The 24,833-nt window shown below is 42.3% G+C and overlaps 1 protein-coding gene across 5 annotated transcripts in view; it reads left to right on the forward strand.

Annotated features, from left to right (window-relative positions):
• The window catches only part of LOC137320980 (casein kinase I), a 233,028-nt gene that overhangs the window by 185,823 nt on the left and 22,372 nt on the right, over positions 1-24,833 (forward strand). For 3 of the 5 annotated variants that reach the window (XM_067983040.1, XM_067983042.1, XM_067983041.1), the window contains exons 11-12: positions 11,826-11,921; positions 24,197-24,303. In XM_067983040.1, coding sequence (XP_067839141.1) covers positions 11,826-11,921; positions 24,197-24,303 — 203 coding nt within the window. The remainder of the gene's footprint in view (positions 1-11,825; positions 11,922-24,196; positions 24,304-24,833) is intronic. The other 2 variants (XM_067983043.1, XM_067983044.1) reach the window with 1 other exon arrangement.

Below are 24,833 nucleotides of genomic sequence, written 5' to 3' on the forward strand. Positions count from 1 at the left end.
CCTTGAACAGATTTAGTGAGTCACCCGCATATTTAATTCATGATGCACTATATGAATGAGTTTTAATTATTTAGAAACAAACGCTTATGAAGTATCTATAAATGGAAGGAAGAAGTCTGTGAGTTCAATGTGAGGCTGTAAACATGATCATAAAGCTCACAAACGTAAAAAGTTCTCAACAGAACGTTTAGAATGATGTAGTGATAGTGTGTGTGAGTCCAGAATCAAATATGTGAAGAAAGCTCTTCACATATTTGAGTGTTTTGAATTGATATTTTTGTAAAATCAAGTTAATGACTCAGTATAGCTGTAATACAAATGACTGAATAATATTCCTAACTTTTTGAATTTCGGTTTAGTTACTACTTTCGCACAAAATAAACAACAGCTCTATCTTACTTTATAAGAAACAAAGATGAATAATGTATTGCAGTGATTAACAGGAGAATATAAAACATTACTGGGATTCTGGTTTGTTTGTAGGAGAGTAACCTTTAATCTTCCAACCTTACTTAAGGCTGGGCCAATAAGTAACTATTGGCTTGGTAAATCAGATGCTGCTATTGCAACACAGGCTTTCTCCTTACACTGCAAACTTGTGTTCACAGCAAAAAGCATCCTTCTATAAACTGAAACTTTCCCACAAAAAATTGGGTTTATTAGTCTGCCATTGGGGTTTAGGGAGCCTGATTTAGTGCAAACAGTGAGAACTGGCTGACTGGCACTGGTATCTCTAAATACTAATTAAATCAGCAGCAATAGGTAGCAATTTATTGATGACGTGATACCCTGTCCTAGGGGAGGCCAGTCATCGGCCATATATCCAAGTTTGCCGATGACGTAAAGATTAGTGGTATAGTAAGTAGTGTAGAAGGGAGCATAAAATTACAAAGAAACATTGATAGATTCAGTGAGTGGGCAAAACTGTGGCAGATGGATTTCAACGCAGGTAAGTGTGAGGTCATTCATTTTGGACCAAAAAAGGATGGATCCGAGTATTTTTTAAACGTTGAAAAGTTAGGAACAGTTGAGGTCCAAAGAGATTTAGGGGTCCATGTATAGAGATCACTAAAATGTAATAGTCAGGTACAGAAAATAATTAAAAAGGCTAATGGAATGTTAGCCTCTATAACTAGAGGGCTGGAATATAAAGGGGAGGAAGTTTTGCTACAGTTATACAAAGCCCTGGTCAGACCACATTTGGAGTACTATGTACAGTTCTGGACACTGCACCTTAGAAAGGATATATTGGGCTTGGAAGGAGTGCAATGCAGATTCACCAGAATGTTACCAGGACTCCAAGGGTTAGATTATGAGGAGAGATTACATAAACTAAGCTTGACTTCTCTGGAATATAGAAGGTTAAGGGGTGATTAGATTGAGGTTTTTAGGATTTTGAAAGGAATTGATAGGGTAGATAGAGAGAAACTTTTTCTGCTGGTGGGCGAGTCTAGGACAAGGGGACATAACCTTACAATCAGAGCCAGGCCATTCAAGAGAGAAGTTAGGAAACACTTCTTCACGCAAAGGGTGGTAGACGTGTGAAACTCTTTCCCACAAAAAGCAGTAGATGCTAGCTCAATTAATAATTTTAAATCTGAGATCGATAGATATTTGCTAGCCAAGGGTATTAAGAAATATGGAGCCAAAGCGGATGGATGGAGTTAGGATACAGATCAGCCATGATCTCAGTGAATGGCGGTACAGGCTCGAGGGGCTGAATGGCCTACTCCTGTTCCTGTGTTCCTTATTGGGGGTGAGATGCTCAGACTTCCCAGTGTTTCTGGTAAGGCAGTCCAGCAGGGGGCAGTGTTGGGTGTCTAGGAGTGATTTAAAAAAAAGTCTCAAAGCCCTAGCTCTATATACTGGTATGTTACCAGAAAGATGACTTTGGGCTTCTCCCGCCTTACTTTAGTATTGGTAGGAATCAGTAAAAGGCACATAAGAATTTTCCATGCTGTAATAAAGATTAAATGTAAAAGATTTAGAACAGAGAGCAGGGGCACTTCTTCAAACAGCAAGTTATGAGGCTGTGGAATTCACTTCTAGGGTTAATATGTATTTCTGTGACTAAGCTTAGTCCCACACCACTGGACTTATGTATCCCATAGCAGAAGCAATGACCTACTCTTTGTAAAGTAAATAGATAAGCTCCTGAGGAAGTGCCCTGTTCTTGCTGGAAAGGTCAATGGGGGTTAATTTCCTTATCGTTTCCAGTGCACATACCATGCAGAAAAGGCTTAGTAAACTTTTTTTTTGCAACGAGATTTGGGTAAAAGCAGTGACTGAAAATCTGCCAGTGGTTTGACCCTCTGAGAAGCAAGTGCAGGTGTCTATAGGCAAAAAATGCTTTAAAAATCATTTCCTACCTGCAGAACTCGGAATCCAAAGATCTTCAGACTCTTGTGTTTAAGGAACTTCTCACTTCCACCTTGAATGGGTGATCCTTACAGCTGCTGCACCTCATGGAACTCAGTGTAGCAATGGTCCAAATTCAACAAACTTGGAGGTGCTTCTCCAGTGGCTCTCACTTTGACATATTCAAATGAGACCAGTGGCAATTCGATCGACCGATTGCAGGAGACCTAGTAAAGGGAAACTAGTGAGTGACAAATCCCCAGGACCAGATGGTTTCCATCCCAGGGTTTTAAAGGAAGTAGGTGAGCACATTGCAGATGCCCTAACTATAATCTTTCAAAGTTCTCTAGATTCAGCAACAGTCCCTCTAGATTGGAAAATTGCACATGTCACTCCGCTTTTTAAGAAAGGAGAGAGAGGGAAACCGAGGAATTATAGACCAGTTAGCCTAGCATCTGTTGTGGGGAAATTGCTGGAGTCTATAATTAAGGATAGGGTGACTGAACACCTCGAGAATTTTCAGTTAATCAGGGAGAGCCAGCATGGATTTGTGAAAGGTAGGTCGTGCCTGACAAACCTGATTGAATTTTTTGAAGAGGTGACTAAAGTAGTGGGCAGGGGAATGTCAATGGATGTTATTTATATTCACTTCCAGAAGGCATTTGATAAGGTCCCACACAAGAGACTGTTAGCTAAGATAGAAGCCCATGGAATCGAGGGAAAAGTACGGACTTGGTTAGGAAATTGGCTGAGCGAAAGGCGACAGAGAGTAGGGATAATGGGTAAGTACTCACATTGGCAGGATGTGACTAGTGGAGTCCGGCAGGGTTCTGTCTTGGGGCCTCAATTATTCACAATATTTATTAACGACTTAGATGAAGGCATAGAAAGTCTCATATCTAAGTTTGCCGATGACACAAAGATTGGTGGCATTGTAAGCAGTGTAGATGGAAACATAAAATTGCAAAGGGATATTGATAGATTAGGTGAATGGACAAAATTGTGGCAAATGGAATTCAATGTAGACAAATGTGAGGTCATCCACTTTGGATCAAAAAAGGATAGAACAGGGTACTTTCTAAATGGTAAAAAGTTAAAAACAGTGGATGTCCAAAGGGACTTAGGGGTTCAGGTACATAGATCATTGAAGTGTCATGAACAGGTGCAGAAAATAATCAATAAGGCTAATGGAATGCTGGCCTTTATATCTAGAGGACTAGAGTACAAGGGGGCAGAAGTTATGCTGCAGCTATACAAAACCCTGGTTAGACTGCACCTGGAGTACTGTGAGCAGTTCTGGGCACCGCACCTTCGGAAGGACATATTGGCCTTGGAGGGAGTGCAGCGTAGGTTTACTAGAATGATACCCGGACTTCAAGGGTTAAGTTACGAGGAGAGATTACACAAATTGGGGTTGTATTCTCTAGAGTTTTGAAGGTTAAGGGGTGATCTGATCGAAGTTTATAAGATATTAAGGGGCACGGATAGGGTGGATAGAGAGAAACTATTTCAGCTGGTTGGGGATTCTAGGAGTAGGGGGCACAGTCTAAAAATTAGAGCCAGACCTTTCAGGAGCGAGATTAGAAAACATTTCTACACACAAAGGGTGGTAGAAGTTTGGAACTCTCTTCCACAAATGGCAATTGATACTAGCTCAATTGCTAAATTTAAATCTGAGATAGATAGCTTTTTGGCAACCAAAGGTATTAAGGGATATGGGCCAAAGGCAGGTATATGGAGCTAGATCACAGATCAGCCATGATCTTATCAAATGGCGGAGCAGGCACGAGGGGCTGAATGGCCTACTCCTGTTCCTATGTTCCTAGTGGGAGGCTGTTTAAAGGCAGAAATTGAGGCCTGATTTATGATTTTGCTCTGACTTCCACAACCTGCTGGGAACAGTTTTGGATATTCTGTACCACATGAACCAATTGTGAGAGAATGGTCTAGTTTTATCTGGTGGGTACATGATATATTCTTAATACTTCTAAGAATAAAACTTGATATTCTTATTCTCACTGCTGACAGTTATACTTGCACAGGTTATATAGGGCCTTATGTTGAAATGTCTCTAAGCACTTAATATAATGAATTACTTCTTGGAATACAATGGCTGTACTTACGTAGGCAAATACAGCAACCATTCCACACTAGCAATGCCCAGCAAATAGTGCTAGTTTGTTTTTGCTTTGTACTGTACTAATTCTAACTCAGTAAATCTGGTTATTAACATTCAGATGGAAGTATCACAGTATTTTTCAACATATTGCAACTGACAGCATTGTCCAGTTGTCTTTTATTTTAATATTAGATTCACCAAATATCACTCGTTTAGGTCTCGCAATCAGTCATAGTGTGTAAAAATAAACTGAGCTCCATTTGCTGAGCTTGCCCAGTTATTGATTGTAAATGTTACTCATAATATTCTCCCAATGTTCACAGCTCTGTATTGGCAATCAGTGAGGCAGCATTCACCAAGTGTCTTGGCTATAAATTATATGATTACCTGCCAGGTAATAGAATGAATTCTAGGTCTGGGTTTATGTCATATTTTCTTGAAAACCATAAGAGTCTGAGCATTATAATATGTTAAATGATGATGGAATACAACTTCTGTATTTGTAATTCTGTTTGTAAAAGGCAAGTCATATCTGTCAAATTTAATAGAGTTCTTTGAGAAAATAATGGATTATATTAATAAGGTAATGTGTACACTGATTTTAAAAAGGCATTTGACAAGATGCTGGATAGAAAGCTTATGAAATTAAGGCACATGATATTAATGGGAATGTAGCAAAATGGATAGGAAGTTGGGTAAAGAACAGAAAACAGAAATCAGGGATCAATGGATGTTTTTTGGATTGGAGGGTTGTAAACTCTGGTATTACCCAGTAGAAAGATATATGATATTGATTTAGAGGTAGGGGTTACAATATCAAAATTTGCATGTGACAGAAGATGAAGATTTACTGTGAATAAGATTTCAGGAGGACATTGACAAGTTAGTAGATTAGGCAGGTAGATGTCAGCTGACATTTAATGTGGAGGAATATGTGATACATTTTTGGAGGAAGTATAAAGAGAGGATATAAACATTAAACATTAAAACTTTAAAAGAAGTAGCAGGGCAGAAAGACTTATGAGTTCAGATACATAAATCTTAAGTTGACAAAACTATATATAAAATAAAGCATTTGGGATCCTATAAATAGGAGTCTGTCTGTCCATTGTGTTCCACCTTAGGTCACGCGCAATTCAAGTCTTGCGCGTGACATTCTTGAGCCACTTACTAGCGAAGAGTTGCTGAGGTGCTTTCCCATTGTCTTCCCCACGGTCTTTAGCTTCAGAGTACCATCTCCTGGCTGGCTGCAATCAAGGCTAAAGAGCCCCACCTGCCCTTTGCCCCTTCTGGACATCAATCCAGTAGTCAGAGCTGGCGCTTTGGTCTCTGCTCACCGAGGCAGCTCTAAGTGTGGCCCAAACCCAACCCTTCTGACTCAGAGGCAGGAATACTACCACTAGTCACTCTGATCTGACGTCAGTACCTCGCGAGATTCCAGCCCAGTATTTAGAGACCATGTTCTAGTTTCCAAGAGTGTCTGGAGTAGGGTTCAAACCCTGCATCTGATTCGGAGGCAGGAATGCTACTACTAAACCATAGGCTGACCCCATAAATAGGGATATAGGGTGCAAAAGCAAAGAGGTAGGACAGGTAAGAGAGAGTAGTGGTGAACAATTGTTTTTCACACTGGAGGAAGGTATATAGTGGTGATACCCAGAGGTCAGTACCAGCACCACTGCTTTTTTTGATGTTTATTAATGACTTGGGTGTACAGAACACAATTTCAAAATTTGCAGATGACACAAAACTTGGAAGTGTAGTAAACAGTGAGGAGGATAGTAATAAACTTCAGGAGGACAGACAGGCTGGTGGAATGGCGGACACATGGCAAATGAAATTTAATGCAGAGAAGTGTGAAGTGATACATTTTGGCAGGAAGAATGAGGAGAGGCAATATAAACTAAATAGTACAATTCTAAAGGGGGTGCAGGAACAGAGAGACCTGGGGGTATATGTGCACAAATGTTTGAAGGTGGCAGGACAGGTTGAAAAAGCGGTTAAAAAAGCATACGGGATCCTGGGCTTTATAAATAAAGGCATAGAGTACAAATGCAAAGAAGTTATGTTAAACCTTAATAAAACGCTGGTATGGCCACAACTGAAGTATTGTGTCCAATTCTGGGCACCGCACTTAAGAAGGATGTGAAAGCCTTAGAGAGGGTGCAGAAAAGATTTACCAGAATGGTTCCAGGGATAAGGGACTTCAGTTACGTGGATAGACTGGAGAAGCTGGGGTTGTTCTCCTTCGAGCAGAGAAAGTTGAGAGGAGATTTGATAGAAGTGTTCAAAATCATGAAGTGTTTAGATAAAGTAAATAAAGAGAAACTGTTCCCGTTGGTGGAAGGGTCAAGAACAAGAGGACACAGATTTAAGATTGGCAAAAGAACCATAGGCGACATGACGAAAACAGTTTTTACGCAGTGAGTTGTTATGATCTGGAATGCGCTGCCTGAAAGGGTAGTGGAAGCAGATTCAGTTGTGGCTTTCAAAAAGGATTTGGATAAATATTTGAAGAGAAAAAATTTGCAAGGCACGGGGAAAGAGTGGGGGAATGTGACTAACTGGATTGTTCATACAAAGAGCTGGCATGGGCTCGATGGGCTGAATGGCCTCCTGTGCTGTAACCATTCTATGATTCTAGGTAGTGCTAAACGTATAACAAATGATTGATTAGGCTACATTGGAATATTTTGTCCTGATTGCCCGCCTTTAGGGAGGATGTCAAGGCTATGGAGAAGGTACAAAAGAGATTTACTAAGATGATAGCAGGGATGAGAAGCTTTAGTTCTAAGGAGAGACTAGAGAAACTGGAACTCTTTCTACTAGAACAGAGAAGGTTAAGAGGAGATCTGATAGATGTTCAAAATTATAAAGTGTTTTGATAAGGAGTAAAGAGGGTAAAGCTATTTCCACTGGTGAGTGAGTTGGTAATTAAAGGGTATAAATTTAAGATAGCCACCAAAGAATGAAGGGAAAGGTCATGAGAAATTTATTTACAGCGTTGGTTGTTAGGACATGGAATGCCCTACCAGAAACGCTGGTGGAAACAGAACCCATAGTAGCTTTTAAATACTTGATAAAGAAAAAAATGAGAAGGGTGAAGGAATGCCACTAAGTGGAAAAGCTCTTTCAGATAACCAGCACAGGAGCGATGGGAAGGCTCCTCCTGTGCTATAACCTTCTATGATTCTAGTCTATAAAAATAGTGCGCCACTGTGGAGTTCTGTATATCTCATAATTTCATAGAGCAGGAAACAATGTTTTTACAACTCTTTATATATTTGAAAAAAACATTTTTTAAGTTTATGAACAGATGGATTTTCAGAGGAGTTGTGCAATTTTGCACCCTAAATTATCAGCAGCTTTTAGCAACATTGTAAACCTGTGGGAGATTTTCAAGAACACAACACCATAAATTAATATGTACAAAGACCATTAGCAAAGCAATAAAGCTAATTATTCTGTGAATGTAATTGTTAATTTTGCTGCTCACAGGACTTCACAGGTAGTAAAATGTAAAAAAAAATGTGAAATGAGTTAGCAATCAATGTAGTTTCTAGAATTAATTTAAAGATTCACTGAAGAATTATTCAAGGAGGTATGTGTCCATACATTATCACACATTATTGTTCCTGTGCCGTTGAGGCACATAGGGCAGTAACTAATTGATGTCATTGAATTCTGTCTTGGGCTTTTGCCTCCCAACTCCTGTAGTTTCACTGCAGCCGCAACAGTTGTTAGTGTTGTGTACAATTCCTCGTGGTCGACCTCCAACTCTTTTCCCTCGTGGTTTCCAATTCCATGTCTGTTTAGGGTTCCAGGTGTCAGCTATTCTCAGAATGTGACCAGTATAGGTCCATGTTCTCTCCCGGCTATTACAGTCAGTGGTGGCATCTGTGCTCTCTGAAGCACACTTTAATTCGTCACTTTGTTAAACCATCGGATGCCCAAGAGCCATCACAGGCATCTACACTGTTCAGCTTCTTTTGGATGACTTTGTTGGACCGCCACATTCCTGATCCATACAGGAGCACTGCCAACACATTGATGTTAAAAATTCTCAGCTTTGTTTTTTCTCCAATCGCATTTAATTCCCCGATTGAGTGATGAATTTGAAAAGCTCCGATAGCTTTTCCGATGTCAGCTTAGACATCTAACGTGCAGTCTCCATTGTCTTGCACCACACTGCCTACGTAGGTGAAAGAATGTACAATTTGCAGGCATTCATTTTCCAGGTGTATTTCTTTGCCAGAGGAGACACTAACTTTCATGACCTGAGTTTTTGCAACATTGATGTATAACCCAACTTCTCTGGCTGTGTCTGCAAGATCGTTTGTCGTTCTTTGCAGTCTTTGATGCTAGATGAATGACTCATCACAAAATCAATCACAATCTCAAAAAGCATAGGGGACAAGATGCAGCCTATGGTTATTATTGAACCTGTTGGATAGTTCATTGCCTGTTTTCAATGCATGCTCCTTGATGTAAAATCTTGATGATGCTAATGACTTTCCTGGGTAACCCATACGAAATCTGCCATATTGAAATTCAGTTGACATTATTAAATGCCTTGTAGAAGCAAATTAAATTCAGTACCACTGATAACCGCCATTCAATCAAATTCTCCTCCACTTTCGTAGAGTAATTCCGCACAAATTTGATCCTCTTCGAGTGACTTGTTCATTTAGTTAGCTAATGGCGGATCTCAGCTCATGGATTATAATTTCACCACAATTGGCATCTACAGTCCAATGGAGTTAAAGTCGATCCTGCTGTCTGGATGTGATCTGTTAAGGATTTTGTGGAAATGCTCTTCTCATCTGCTATTTATATCTTCTAGTTTGGTGACAAGCAAACCATACTTGTTTTTGTTAGGCCTTTGCTGTGGTGTTTAAAGTCTATTGCAAGTTTCTTTCTATTCTGATCGTGTCCTCATATTTTCCCTTACTGCAGCCATTTCTGCCTCTTTAGTTTGTTTGTCAATTACATTTCCTTTGTTTTTACATGCTGAGCATTGTGCCTTGTCTTTCTCTTTGCATTCTTTTTTCTTCCATATGATATTATTGGGATCAGATGCATTGAGTAGATTGAGCTTGGCCTTTTTCCTTTCGGCGTTTGCATGCCATGTGTTAATACTAAGCCACTCCTCGTTTTTGCCTTTGGTATGGCCCTGTACCAACTCAATACTCTCAATGTAGCGTTTCTAAATGGCAGTCCAAGCATCTTTTACATTGTCAAACATATTTTCCATTTCCGCTGAACCAGGTTGATAGCTGCAGTTTAAATTCCACATTGGAGGCCAGACCTTTCAATCTAGCTGTGTTGATTCTCTTTTTTCAGCATGTATATTATTTGTTGATTCTCTGTACTGCTGTCTTCTTTTTAATTAGCTTCTTTTATTTCATTTCCATAGTATCAATGTACAGTTGGTGATCACTGACAATGTCAATGTCGTGAAAAGCCTGAATATTGCATAAAAAGGACATGAACATTTTACAGAGGCAGAAGTTATTATTTTAATAGAATGATTACAGCACGGAAGGAGGCCATTCGGCCCATCGAGTCCGTGCCAGCGCTCTGCAAGAGCAATCCAGCTAGTCCCACTTCCCTGCCCTTTTCCTGTAGCGCTGATTTTGATTCTTAATGTTGTTATCAGGTGATGTCCATGTTACCTTATTGGATGCCTTTATGAATAAAGAGCGTGATTCCTATAACCAAACATTTGAGTTGACTTGGTTCTATGAGTGTTTCACCATTTTCATTTCTCATACCAATTCCTTGTGTTCCCATAACTTCAAATAAATTCTCATTTGAAGATCCAACTTTGGCATTCAAGTTCCCATCATAACCGGAATATCGTGTTGTGGAACTCGGCCAATTATGCCCTGCGGTGCGTGTAAGAGCTGTGTTTAACTTCATCGCTTTGTTCAATTGTGAGTGCGTAGCACTGCGTGATAGTAATTTTTAAGTAGCATGTCTGGAACCTTGCACGTAGCAGTCTGTTGTTGATGGATTCGCAATCCAGAATGGCATGTTAAGCTGTCTCACCAAAGACGAGGGAAACACCTTCCTTGCCACTTACTGGTGTTCCTGAGTACAGTATGGGATGTGCCCATATGACAAGCATAAAGTATCTCATCAGTGATTATGGGTTTCAGTTTTTCTCCCCCAGTCATGTGAAAGGTGATAATAACTGGCTTTTCACACTCACGAAACCTGCTATAGAAACATTGAAAATAGGAGCAAGAGTAGGCCATTCGGCCCTTCGGGCCTGCTCCGCCATTCAAAATGATCATGGCTGATCGTCTAACTCAGTACCCTGTTCCCGCTTTTTCCCCATATCCCTTGATCCCTTTAGCATTAAGAAATATATCTATCTCCTTCTTGAATACATCTAATGACTTGACCCCCCACTGCCTTCTGTGGTAGAGAATTCCACAGGTTCACCACCCTCTAAGTGAAGAAATTTCTCCTCATCTCTGTTCTAAATGGCATACCCCGTATCCTGAGACTGTAACCCCTGGTTCTGGACTCCCCAGCCATTGGGAACATCCTCCCTGCATCTAGTCTGTCTAGTCCTGTTAGAATTTTTTTGTTTCGATGAGATCACCTCTCATTCTTCTAAACTCTAGTGAATATAGGCCTAGTCGACCCAATCTCTCCTCCTACATCAGTCCTGCCATCCCAGGAATCAGTATTACTGATGAGATTTCCTCTGAAAATACCTGCTGCAGTTCAGTGAATTCTAGTTATGCCTATTTTGCCATGACAAGTAATTAATTACCTGTCACTTTTTTTTGATGTATGTTACTTGTCAGTTGTTGACTAGATAGCAATGCAATGAATTTTTCTATCTAAGGCAGATGGGGTTCGTATTAGTGAATTCGTATTAGATGCTGTTTAAATCCATTAATTAGCAACCACTGACAAATGTTAAATATTGTCCTGAAACGGCAGATGCTGAAATGTTTCATAGCCATAAAGTTTACAGCCTTTAAGAAGTGTGGGAAGGTAACGACCAAGCCTAACCCTAATGAGCACTAAAATTAAGATTTGGTCGATTATTAAAGTGACTAGGATGTTAAGTATAGGTATTACAGCAAAAGTCTGAGCAAATTAAATATTGTGATTATCAGTTCTTAATGCATGAATGTTAGTATTATGCTAGCAGTACAATCATTTTGTCTTAGTTTGTCTGTTTTCCGTTCTTGTGTTTTTTTTGTACAGTTTTGGGTGTTTTAAGTTTGTTTTAATCTTCCCACAGCATGAGATTTTTAATGAGTTGTTGGGATTTTTTTCCTTTCCTTCCTCTTTCATGCATGCTTTATAAAATAAAAATTGGCAGTCAGCAGACCACAGGGGAGCTTGGGACACTCAGCAAGCCAACCCCCATCACTTGAGAGCTCACCTGGCAGCTGACAGACATGGTGGTTCTGTACAGGTATTTTCTGCTTCTTCTGCTTGTTTCCCTCTCCTCATTGCATGCTTGTGTGATTAAACCAGGAGTCTTGCTTCTTGCTTCTGTGAGCATTATATAGTTGCATCCATGGATCACTTTCTGTACTTTACCCTGCACCAAAAAGTCATTCTGTATGTGTATATATGTACTGAGACAGTAACATAACATATCAAAAGCCTATCATAACCTTTATTTGCTCCCTCCCTGACATTAAAATCAAAACATTCAGTCTTGAACTGTTACAGACTGACCAGACTGAGGCCTTTCAACTCTGTCTCTGTCTGCAAAGTCCATACCACAGGCATAATGGGAAATGGTCACCTTCCATGTTGAAATTTACGTGATTATAGGAGTACCTGAAATAATCATAGATCAGGGAATGTAGGGGAGTGTAACCTGTTTAAATGTTTTGTGCCAGCCAAGCCCAGACAACATTAAATTGGCTTTGATTGTTATCATACTGTGGAAACAGAATTTAATTTTAAACATCGGTTTAACTGGATGTGTTGGAGGATTCCTGTGATGTAGTTGTGTTTAGATTGAGTTTACATCCAACTATTCATTTGATAGTTGCCATTTCAATTATATGCTATAGACAGAATTCAAGCTGTCAAAATTAGAGATTAGGGTGTACATGGCAGAACATATTGGAGCTCTTTGCTCTGCAATAGAATGAACGGATATCCGTTCAAACTTGATGATTTACTGGAAGTTGAGATGCCAGTCACATCTGTGCCATAGTAGAGAAGCATTGAATGGAGGCTAGCAGCTTGCACACAAAGAAGGAGTTGCCACCCTGAGCTGTCCTCATGTAAGAGGCTGATTATATGACAGCATTGTCAGAGGCCTGGGAGCAGGTCTTCAGCTCAATGACTTGCGTGGGGAAGATACATGACACAGGTTGACCTCAGGGGCAGAGATAAAGGACAACTTTGAATTTTTATAAATATTATAGCTCCATGCACTTTGTCAACTTTTTCTGTTATAAATCCCATTGTCCACATTTAGAATGGAAACTCCCTATATAAACTGGTCATGTTGTAATTGCACTGTCCTGCCAGTGGAGGTGCACGACAAAAAATGGGGACTGAATTATATCTGTGTGCCTGCTCCCATGATTTCCTGCCCTCTAACCCATTTCAAATGGAACATTCAGTAGCAGGGATGAGGTTCTTCAGTTATGTGGAGAGACCAGAGCCTGGAAAAGTTGTTCTCCTTAGGACAGAGAAGATTATGGGGAGATTTAATGGAGGTGCTCAAAATTATGAGGGGTTTTGATCGAGTAAATAAGGTTGTTAATTGTATCATGATTTATATCAATTAATGTTAATTGTATTCAGGTGGTGTGTGTCAATTGGAGACCCTCGTATCCTTTTAATATGAGTGCTTATCCAGTGTGGTGTGGGTGTAATGTGGAGCTCGGTGAATAAAGGCTCGGAAGCAACTGAAGAGTGGGCTCTGGTATTCTATCCTTTACCACCTGGCTATCCAATTTATAACAAAGGAGAAACTGTTTCCACTGGCAGGAGGGTCGGTAACCAGAGGACACAGATTTAAGTTAATTGCCAAAAGAACTAGAGGGGAGATGAGGATTTTTTTTTTATGCAGCAAGTTGCTTTGATCTGGAAAAAATATCAGTATACGTAGATTATATCTAGAGAGCGATATGTATATATAAAATGATTAAAATGTTCTGGCACTATGATATTTAATAAACTTTGTCACAATAGTTACAATGCACCAGTGGCATGTAGGGGTAGAAAATAATTATTATTGCCTCAGCATTTCCATTTCTGGTCCACTGAATCCAATATTAATTCCCAGTTGCATGATAAGTTGCTGGATGTTTTCTCCTGAACTGGTATTGGGTGATTAGCATGAACGTCACTGGAATGGTTAGTGGATGCATGCATACTCTTCATATTTAATGCATGCATCTATTACGTGTGGAATGCAGAAGCAGCAGTGGCAGTATGAAACTGCAGATCTGTTGCTTTATCCACTCTGCTCTCTACTACTGGTTTTAACTAGTTGCATCACAGATTCATAAAGAATGAACTTGAGGTTTGTTTAAAATGTAACTGTTGAATGTGCTGTTTGTTATGCTGTGAAAAAAAATAGTATTTCCAGCATCAGTATGATTTGTTTAGATAAATTTTGTGTGCTCATTTTTTTTGTTCTCTCAGTAGGTTTTAGAAATAAGCAACTATAGCATATCTCATCATTACCATGGTGAGACACTAGTTTACACTTGAATATTCACAAGTTTAAATGCTGGTGAATGCAAGTGTTACTGGTTCAGTGTCTAATCCTTTTGAAGGTACATTGGTTAATCCACTTGGATTAATTCACCAACAATAACAATTTGCATTTATAGCGTGCCTTTAACATAGAAAGATGACCCATGGCATTTCACAGAGGCATAATCAAAAAATGGACCCCGAACCAAAGGAGATAAAAGGAGGTTTGAGCAAAAGCTTGGTCAAAGAGATGGGTTTTTAAAGAGGCTTTTACATGAGGAGAGGGAAGTAAATGGAGAGGCGAGATAGAGGGGCTTAGGTATGGAATTCCAGAGTGTGGGGCGTAGGTGGCTGAAGGCATAGCTGCCAAAGGTAGGGTGAAGGGAGGAGGGGATGCACGAGAGGCCAGAGTTCTCGGGGTGGGGGGGGAGGTTCTTGTAGGGCTGGAGGAGGTTACAGAGATGGGGAAAGGCGAGGCCATGAAGGGATTTAAAGACAAGGATGAGGATCTTAAATTTGAGGTGTTGGGAGACCGGCACCATGCCTTCAGCTGTCTCAGCACCATGTCTTGACTTTCCACCCTAAAGCTCTCCATCTCTCCACTTCCCTCTCCTCCTTTAAGAGTCTCCTTAAAACCCATACTTTAACCAAACTTTTAGTCACCTCTCCCAATATCTCCTTCTTTGGCTCAACACCATTTTTCTCTGATTTCGCTTCTATGTATGGCCTTGGGATACTTTTTCTACATTGAAGGCATGATTTAAATGCAAATTGTTAATTTTCTGTAAAACATGGTAACTTCACACTGTCTTTTAGTCTGCTGATGTTCTTTAGTGATTTTCCCATGTGGTATGCCCCATTCTCATTACTTTCTGGCAGCAAAAAGATATTTTGTTGATGAGTGTACAATATATTTTCATATTTCAGGAAACCAGTGTAACTAAAATACAGGTGTGTGCTGATGGGTAAATTTACTAGCACAAGGAAAAATATTTTAAGCTTAAATCATGAACAGTCATATTAATAAACTGTTGTGACAAGTTACTTATTCCAGCACTAGTTATCTTTGTAAAGACTGTTTTAAGTTTGTCGCCCATCAATTTGACTTGAAAAGACAAGTTAGATCCCATTCATGTTGCCTGTGAAGAGACCATACAGATCCCCTTCTTTTCTTCCTTCTTCCTTTCCCCTGGCAAATGTCTCTTCCACTCAGCAGGATTAAGAATTCATATGAGTATCCGTTCTATTCTAGAACAGAACCTATTTATGTGGTTTGTTCATGAAGCTGGAAGTTTAGTTCTGTGCTGCTAATATTAAGTACAGAATTCCAATACTCCAGTAAACTTACTGAACTGAATGTGTAATGGTGTGTTTGTGTTTCAATTTGATGCAGCAGTCCATTTCTTTTTGGTCACATTTTGTGCCCTTTAATATGAATGTTGTTATTGCTATGAAATGGGCAATTTTCCATTCCAAGGTCGGGTAGAATATGATCAGTTGCAGATTAAAGCTTCCCTTACTACTCCCCAACAATGTGCCTTAGCCCAACCCCTGAGATATAAACTATTTCAACTTTCCACTATGGCCAGGCTATTCTCTGTTTGAATGTTACAAATTTGTGACATACGCGATGCATGCTAACTTGGAGCAGGGTTGAAATTGGCCAAATTCGCATTCACATTGGATTGCTACACCTGGAAGTGAGGTGTTTCTGCCATTGTTGCTCTTGATCTGGGTTTGTGTGTCTGTCTATGTCTTGATCTAGGCAGTTGTGTTAGCAACTAAGAATTACTGCACTATTTGCCCTCACTCCAAATGGGGATGTGTGTTTCTTTTATTTGCTTCCCCATTCTCTCTTCGTGCTTTCTTTTTCTCTCTGCCTCTCTGTTCTCTCACTCTTCTTTTGATCCTCTCCCCCTACATATTTGACAGTTCATATGTATGGTGGACAACCCTTCCAAATTCAGGAAAAAAGCTTATTAAACATTATTATAACAGTGACTACACTTCAGAAGTACATCTTTGGCTGTAAAGTGCTTTGAGACGTCCTGAGGTTGTGAAAGGCACTATTTAAATGCAAGTTCTTTCTTTTATCTCATTGCTGTTTGTGGGACCTTGCTGACTGTAAATTGGTTGCTATGTTTGCCTACATAAAAATAGCAACACCACTTCAGAAGTAATTCATTGGCTACAAAGTGATTTCAGAACTCCTGAGAACATAAGGTGCAATTGTGTTTCTTTCCTTACTCTTTCTGCTGAGAAGGGACAAAACCTATCTCAGCGATGTTTCCTGAGATTAAGAAACTCGGGTCACATCATAAAGTGTGAATGTGAATCTTCGTTGATGCTTGCAAAAATCCATTCTAATGCATGTGCGAATTAGAATTATCAGTTCAATTTAGCTAGGAGCATTGTCTCTTGATAGATACAAAATTATGAGGGGCACAGATAGGATGGATACTAAGGAGCTTTTTCCCTTCGTTGAGGGTACTATAACAAGGGGACATAGATTCAAGGTAAAAGGCGGGAGGTTTAGAGGGGATTTGAGAAAGAACTTTTTCACCCAGAGGGTGGTTGGAGTCTGGAACTCACTGCCTGAAAGGGTTGTGGAGGCAGGAACCCTCACAACATTCAAGAAGCATTTGGATGAGCACTTGAAATGCCATAGCATACAAGGATACGGACCAAATGCTGGAATATGGGATTAGAGTAGACAGGGCTGATGGCCGGCGCGGACACGATGAGCCGAAGGGCCTCTATCCGTGCTGTATAACTCTATGACTCTATGACTCTATCTGAGCTCACTGCTTTCTTGTCCCAAGCAGAAATTTCCTATAAAAGAAGCAAGGAGCACCATAGTAATGGTATATCAGGAAAAGGAGTCCCAAAGTGCTTTACAGCCAATGAACTACTTTTGAAGTGTAGTAATTGTAACGCAGGGCACGCAGCAACCAGTCTGCACACAGCATGATCTCACAAACAGCTATGAAGTAAATAACCAGATCACTATGTTTTAGGTGTTGGTTGAGGGATAAGTATTGGCCAGGACACCTCCCCTCTCCTCTTGTAATAATGCCATGGGATTTTTTACTTCCACCTGCCAGGGCAGACTGAACCTCGGTTTAACATCTCATCCGAAAGATGGCACCTCTGACAGTGCAGCACTCCCTCAGTACTGCACTGACATATCAGCCTAAATAATGTGTTCAAGTCTCTGGAGTGGGGCATGAAGCCATGACCTTCTGACTCAGAGGCAAGTGTGTTACTACTGAGCGAAGGCTGACACCTAGGCCCCAATATTAGCGGGGAGGCAGGATGGCAACGGGGGGGTGATTGGGCGCGTGGGTAACCCGCCCAATAAAAAATGTCCGTTTCCCACATGATCGCGAGTCAATTGGAGCCACTTAACGTGGCTTCCGGGTTTGCCGTCCAAGCGGGCAGACTGCGCACCGCATCACAGGCTGTCAGCTGGAGGAGCTCTATTAAAGAGGCAGTCCTCCAATGGCTGCTCCTGGAGCAAACACCCACACACCACAATGGAGCAGCACAGGGGAAAGGCTGCTCCAAGATTCAACGATGCCTCTCTCCAGGTGCTACTGGATGGGGTGAGGAGGAGGAGGGATGTCTTCTACCTGGAGGACGGGAGGAAGTGCCCTGCCTCTGCCCCCAAGAAGGCCTGGCTCAATGTGGCAGAGGAGGTCACCAGCAGCAGCAACATCTCCCGCACCTTTGTCCAGTGCAGGAAGCGCATCAATTACCTAATTAGGTCAGAAAAAGTGAGTACACTTACTCATTCTCCTACACTCTGTCTTCCACATCACCGCCCTCACCCCCCCCCACAACTCATCTGCACTGCCAACACTACTCTATCACATCACTCCCCACACCCACTTAAGGCTCATCCTCAACTTACCTGCACATCCTCAGCACTTCCTCACCTCCCCATTGCTCATCCCACCACCACCACTCAACCCAATCCTCATGACAACATCATGGCCATGTCTCATACTCACCCTCTGATGCATCTCTTTCATGGTCAGCCGCACCCAAACCAATGCATTCATCGGTTGGCCACGTCACCATCCCTCACTCATGCGTCTGTACTTTCTCCCCTTACAGGAGAAGAGAGCCCAGAATTGCACGGGAGAGGGCGAGGACCGGAGGGGGGCTGCAACAAATCGTCGTCCTCACAGATGCCGAGCTCGAGGCGCTGGAGCTGAGCCGCACCCTCGAGTGCCTGTCCGTCGGGGACGCAGAGACTGGCACCCGACAAACGTCTGGTGACATAACTTTAACATTCATCACACACAATATGAATTGATGTTAACAATGCTTGCCATGATGAACACCTCAGTATGCTCATCACAACATGACACATCTGTGATGACGCTTCATATTGCCTTCTGTTCTCTTACAGAGCCTTCAGCAACCGCTGTGACGGCAGAGGGCAATTCCTCAGAGGACCTGCCGGCCTCTGAGGGTGCACCACCACATCTGAGCGAGCCATCCACCAGCGCAGATACTCACACCTCGATGGGTCCTAGTGCTCAGTTGGGTTTGCACATGGTGAGTTACCACACACGTGAGCACGAGCAGACACTGGTGGCAGTGGCAGCTGTGGAGAGTCCGCGTCTTTGGGAGCACTCTTCTCCAGGCTCTGCTCAGCTGGACCCTGAGGGCCATCCTTTAAAAGGAGAATGATTGAGGGACAGCAGCATATTTGTGAGGTGCTGGAACAGGTGCCACGTGCTCTTTCCACAATAGCGCAGAGGATGGAGGAGTCCAGTTCCTGCGTGAGTGGAATGGTGGCAAAGGTACGTGAGGGAATCTCTGAGATAGTGCCACAGGAACGTGGACAACTCCCTGAGATACTGTCACAGGGACATGAGGGCATCTCTGCGATACTGTTGCGGGTAAGTGCAGGAATGTCTGCGATGGAGAGAAGGCTAGCCTCCATTGAGCTTCAAGCCAATGCCAGGCAATGACCATCTCCAACAAGAGAGCGTCTAACCACCTCCCCTTGACGTTCAACGGCATTACCATCGCCGAATCCCCAACCATCAACATCCTGGGGGTCACCATTGACCAAAAACTTAACTGGACCAGCCACATAAATACTGTGGCTACAAAAGCTGGTCAGAGGCTGTGTATTCTGCGGCGAGTGACTCAACTCCTGACTCCCCAAAGCCTTTCCACCATCTACAAGGCACAAGTCAGGAGTGTGATGGAATACTCTCCACTTGCCTGGATGAGTGCAGCTCCAACAACACTCAAGAAGCTCGACACCGTCCAGGACAAAGCAGCCTGCTTGATTGGCACCCCATCCACCACCCTAAACATTCACTCCCTTCACCACCGGTGCACTGTGGCTGCAGTGTGTACCATCCACAGGATGCACTGCAGCAACTTGCTGAGGCTTCTTTGACAGCACCTCCCAAACCCGCGACCTCTACCACCTAGAAGGACAAGGGCAGCAGGCACATGGGAACAACGCCACCTGCACGTTCCCCTCCAAGCCACACACCATCCCGACTTGGAAACATATCGCCGTTCCTTCATCGTCGCTAGTTCAAAATCTTGGAACTCCCTAACAGCACTGTGGGAGAACCTTCACCACACGGACTGCAGTGGTTCAAGAAGGCGGCTCACCACCACCTTCTCAAGGGCAATTAGGGATGGGCAATAAATGCTGGCCTCGCCAGCGACGCCCACATCCCATGAACGAATTTAATAAAAAGCACGGCTCACAAATGAGCCCATTCAGGCCCTGACAATGGCCGTTTGGACTCACAGTGAGCAACATTCTGCCGCCTTAAACAGGCAGGCAGATACACTAGCACTGGCCTTACAAGGCTTCACACATGTCCTCCAAACTGTTGTCCAGCAAAGTGGTAGGACTGATATGGGCCTCCTACCCCCTTCTCAACCAGTACCCGCAATGCTGCCTCCTCTTCAGGTGTCTGAGTCTGCCCCTGCACAGGTGCAGGTGGAGCAGTCTTTGGAGGGGCCCTCACGGGCACCAAAACCCAGAAGGCATAGGCCCAAAGCATCTAATAAGTCAGTGCATGAACAAGAGCAACCTGTCACTACCTCTGCTGCAGCCACAGGGGATGCACCACGTGGATGTCGTCGGAAGCGAAAGGCGAAGGTTTTGTAAGTACAACACACAACTAGATTGCGTCCCACTCTGGTACGAATTGAAGCGCTCCCCCAGAACGATCAAGGCACCTGAAGGGCATCTTGAACAGCCCTATAGCATGCCCAATTGTAGACCTGGTGGTGATGTGGCTGTCGTTATATTGATGCTGTTGCTTTGTGATGGGGTTCCTTAGAGCTGTCATGAGCCATGTGTGCAGGGGGGATTCCTTGTCCCCGAGGAGCCAGCCCTTAAGGATGTTCGGTGCGTGGAAGCGGGGTGGGATGTTGGATTCCCAGAGAATGAAGGAATCGTGGCAGCAGCCAGGGAATCTAGCGCACACATGAAGGAATCTTTTGCAGTGGTCACAAATGAGCTGAGTGTTGATGGAGTGATAGCCCTTCCTGTTGATGAACAATCCTGGCTCGTGTGGAGGTGCTCGTATTGCTATATGGGTGTAATCGATTACACCCTGCACCCATGGGAAGCCAGCCACAGATTGGAATCCCACTGTCCTCTCCGTCTGGCTGAGGTCGTCCATGGGGAAGTTGACGTACTGGGAGACCCTGCGAAATAAGTCGTCGGTGACCTGCCTTATGCACTTGTGTGCAGACGACTGAGAGACCCCGGCGATGTCCCCGGCGGCACCCTGGAACGATCTAGAGGCGAAGAAGTTGAGGGCAGTGGTGACTTTGACAGCGACAGGTAAGGAGATGCTGCTCGGGCCTGCCGGGAGCAGCTTGGCCTGAAGGAGGCTGCAGATGTCTGCAACCACCTGGCGACTGACTCTGAGCCTCCGTATACACTGCTCCTCAGAGAGGTCTAGGAAGCTGAGCTGCGGTTTGTAGACCCTGTGGCGAGGGTAGTGCCTCCTGCGACACCGCTCTCTCTGTTGTTGCCCTCTCTGCTCTTGTGCAGGTGCCTGTGTCACAGCACTGTGTTCTGGAGCTCCACGTGGCGGAGGTGGACACGTGCCTGGCGACGCTGGTGATGTTGCTCGTCCTCGGATGTAGTGATGAACGCAGCCATGGCACCCCCCCATCCTGACGGTGTGAGTTTGAGGGGGTCCGCAAAGTAGTTTAATATGTTTGAACAGCAGAGTATTGGGTGGAAAGTAAGAATTTTCAGTGAAAACACAAAGATCTTGCACCGAAAACTTTGTCTGAAGTGACAGAGTGCCCTGCTACAATAAATGAGGTTTCCCCCCCACCTGTCAAATAATCATTTGCATCTCCCACTGGCTGCTGGCTGAAACACGCTTGTTGCAACAGGGAGTGTTTTCCACAGCACAGGAAACATGCTGAGGATGCTTCAAAATTGGACCCCTGCCAAAATGTGGAGACACTTAAGTACTTCAACTAGCTGACAAACTATGAAAAGTATCATCCTGCCGGCTTTAAGTGCCGGTGGGACTTCCACATTCGGGAGACGTGCGTGCACCCAGATGCGTCAACGGGGAACCCGGAAGTCTGCGGGTTGGAGCCGGGCTCTGAACCCCTTGGGATTTCCGTGATTTTCAGAGCCCACCCCGCCCCCAACGCACCCGCTACTTCACCTGAAAATCAAGCCCCTAGTCTCTTCACTAAGCACTGCATGTATGTGAAACATGAAAACTGAATATATAGTCTTACACCATAATTTCTCAATTGTTTTTTCAATCGTCCTTCTTCACATATTGGTTAAGTGACTTTGCAACAGTCAAATATAGCTGACATCTCCATTGAGCTGCTGGTGGGCGGTTCAGAGACCAGGTCCCCTTGTGGGTGCGCGGGGCTGCGATACAAAAAAAAAACTTTTTTTGGCCTCTTCCCATCCTGCTCAGAGACTTTTTTTATAGATTAGAAGAAAAAATATTTTAAAATATAGGAGTGATTACAATAATCAAATGACAATAAACCACTGTTGCAGTTACAAGTCATCTGGGCCCTTTGAGATTATTTTCACATACTCACTGCTCATCCTTTATATTGCTTTTAATGCATGCTGTTTTAATGAGGTAGAATTTGTGCCAGTTGAGATTTTAGATGTAAAATGGAGTCCTTTCCCAGTATCAGTCTTGCATGATGATTGCTGCTGATGAGTGATCCTCTTGTGTAAACTGCTTTGGATTTCATATCTGTCACATTCTCATCTTGCAGTAGTGTGAATACATATGTTAAGTTTTTGTTAAAAGCTAAAACTATGTAGAAAATGTCAGGTGATTTTAATGCATGCTTCCATCAAAACACTTTTCTTACTTGACAACTCAGAATTGCTACAGTGAAAACTGTCTCCACTATGTCTTGCTTTTTATATGGAGGCAGTAAGAAATGCCAACTGTTTTTCTAGGGCATCAATTGGATTTTTTTCTGAATCCATTTGACTGATCTGCATATTTTAATTTTTTAAAAATTGGTAGTGGCCTGCTGATTTGCTAATTAATTAGCAGAATGCTGCTCTTTACCTTTCCGCTCCCATCCCCACTCCAAAAAAACAGCAGATTTTAGAATTTACGATATAAACAAGCTGACCTGGGAGCTTTACTGAGATTAAAGGTGCTTTTAACATTGGCACTTGTTTAATTTGGGCTCCCCATGGGTCTACGATTCTGCTGTTCCAGTTGTAAATACTGGCTAAAGACTCCTCTGCATGATTTACACCTTTGGTGCTTTGTGGTTCATTCAGTTTAAAAAAAAAAGTCCTCTCAGGAGAAGGCAGCAGAGAGCTCATACCTTCCAAGAGCAGTATGATTGTGGGGAACCTGCGAACGGACTAAATGAGTGCCAGTGTAAACGCATCTTTACATGCAGTTGACTAATGATTCACCAGTCCTGTAGGCATATTTTTTTTTGTTTCATCAATAATATCTTGAGATTGACGTGTACACCAGATATGGAAGGAATTCATTTTTACCTGACATGTCTGATAAATTGCCCTGAACAAAAAATTGTATGTTTGGGGATGGGGGGAGGAGAGAGAGTGCAATGTGCTGTGTTACACATATAAACAGGACTTTTCTGTGAGATTGGTAGAGAATTGAATTTCACACGGGATGATTAGGAGATTTTAAGTCCATTTCTGTAAAAAAAAACTATAAATAATTAATTAAATTGGATGAAGACTTTGGGCCAGTTTACATTTTCTTTGACTCAATTTGAAATAACTATAGGTTTAAAGCCATTGTGCTTTACTATTTGTGGCAGCTGGGTCTTTGCCTTGGAATATTTTCTTCCAAATTTTTAGGCCTAAAGGAGCTATTCCATATAAAATGTAAACAGCGTTTTTATTAAGAATGTTTTTACTTCTCTATATGGTGCTTTCAGCTGCCTAGGCTCTAAGCTCTGGAATTCTCTCCCTAAGCCCCTCTGTCTCTCTACCCTTCTCTCCTCTTTTAAGACGCTCCTTAAAACCTACCTCTTTGACCAAGCTTTTGTCCTATCATCTCCTTATGTGGCTCGGTGTCACAATTTGTTTGTGAAGTGCCTTGGGACACTACTACATTAAAGGCGCTATATAAATGCAAGTTGTTGTTATGTTGAAGGACTATTAATGGTTAAATAATTGCGTTGCATTTTATTGCCAAGAGGTGGTGGTCCCTCTTTCATTGTACCACTAAATGCCAGGATTTGAAGTAGGCTCCATGACTGGGATCTGCTCTTGGTCTCATCAGTGGAACATATGAATAAAAATAAAGTAAAGAGAGCAACACAAATTTAATAGTAAATTAAAAATCCATGTTTGTGATTTTTAAACCTTTGGATTTTAAGAGATGAATTACTTGTCAGAAATTAAATATTGGCAATTGGGAGGGTTGCTTAAAATTGGGACTAATTTTAGAAAAGATGATTAAGTAAATAACTGCACAACTTTGATCATTCCTGCTGGCTTTACTTGCTTTTCAGGTGGTTAGTTCAACGAATGGGGAACTGAATACAGACGATCCTACAGCAGGACACTCCAATGCACCAATTACAGCCCCTACTGAAGTGGAAGTTATGGATGAAACAAAGTATGTACATGTTTTACTTCACTGTAAATTGCTGCATGTTGTCATTTTCACAAACTATTTTTGTTTAAGAATTATCACTGTATGTTGGAAGATTCCATGGAAAGAAAATCCCAAAGGCCTTTAAGTGACTTCTCCCCAGTCTCCTTTCTGATACTTTTGTAATATCTCCCAGTCTTTGAAGTTGTAGCTTGTCAGTATGCAACAAATTCATTTCTGTTGAACTTAAAAACAAGGGTATTTTTCAGTTGTCTTCTAGGCCAATTATACTATAGTTTGCATTGATGTGGACTGCAACGTTGGTAATCAGTTGTAACACCACCTCCCATAGATTTTCTCATCACTTAGGCCCAAAACAAAACAAATTTATTAAGTTTGTAGATGGTCCAGTAGACAGAACTTCCTAAAACTTGATTTTGACAGTAAAGAGCCAATACGACAGTGGCTTTTTCCTATCATTATAATTTAACTGCCATTCAGATCCAGATGAGCAGAACCCTGCACGGAGCAATACGGAGTAAACTGTGTTACTC

This window comes from Heptranchias perlo, chromosome 4 (assembly GCF_035084215.1).
Source record: "Heptranchias perlo isolate sHepPer1 chromosome 4, sHepPer1.hap1, whole genome shotgun sequence".
Taxonomy (NCBI): domain Eukaryota; kingdom Metazoa; phylum Chordata; class Chondrichthyes; order Hexanchiformes; family Hexanchidae; genus Heptranchias; species Heptranchias perlo.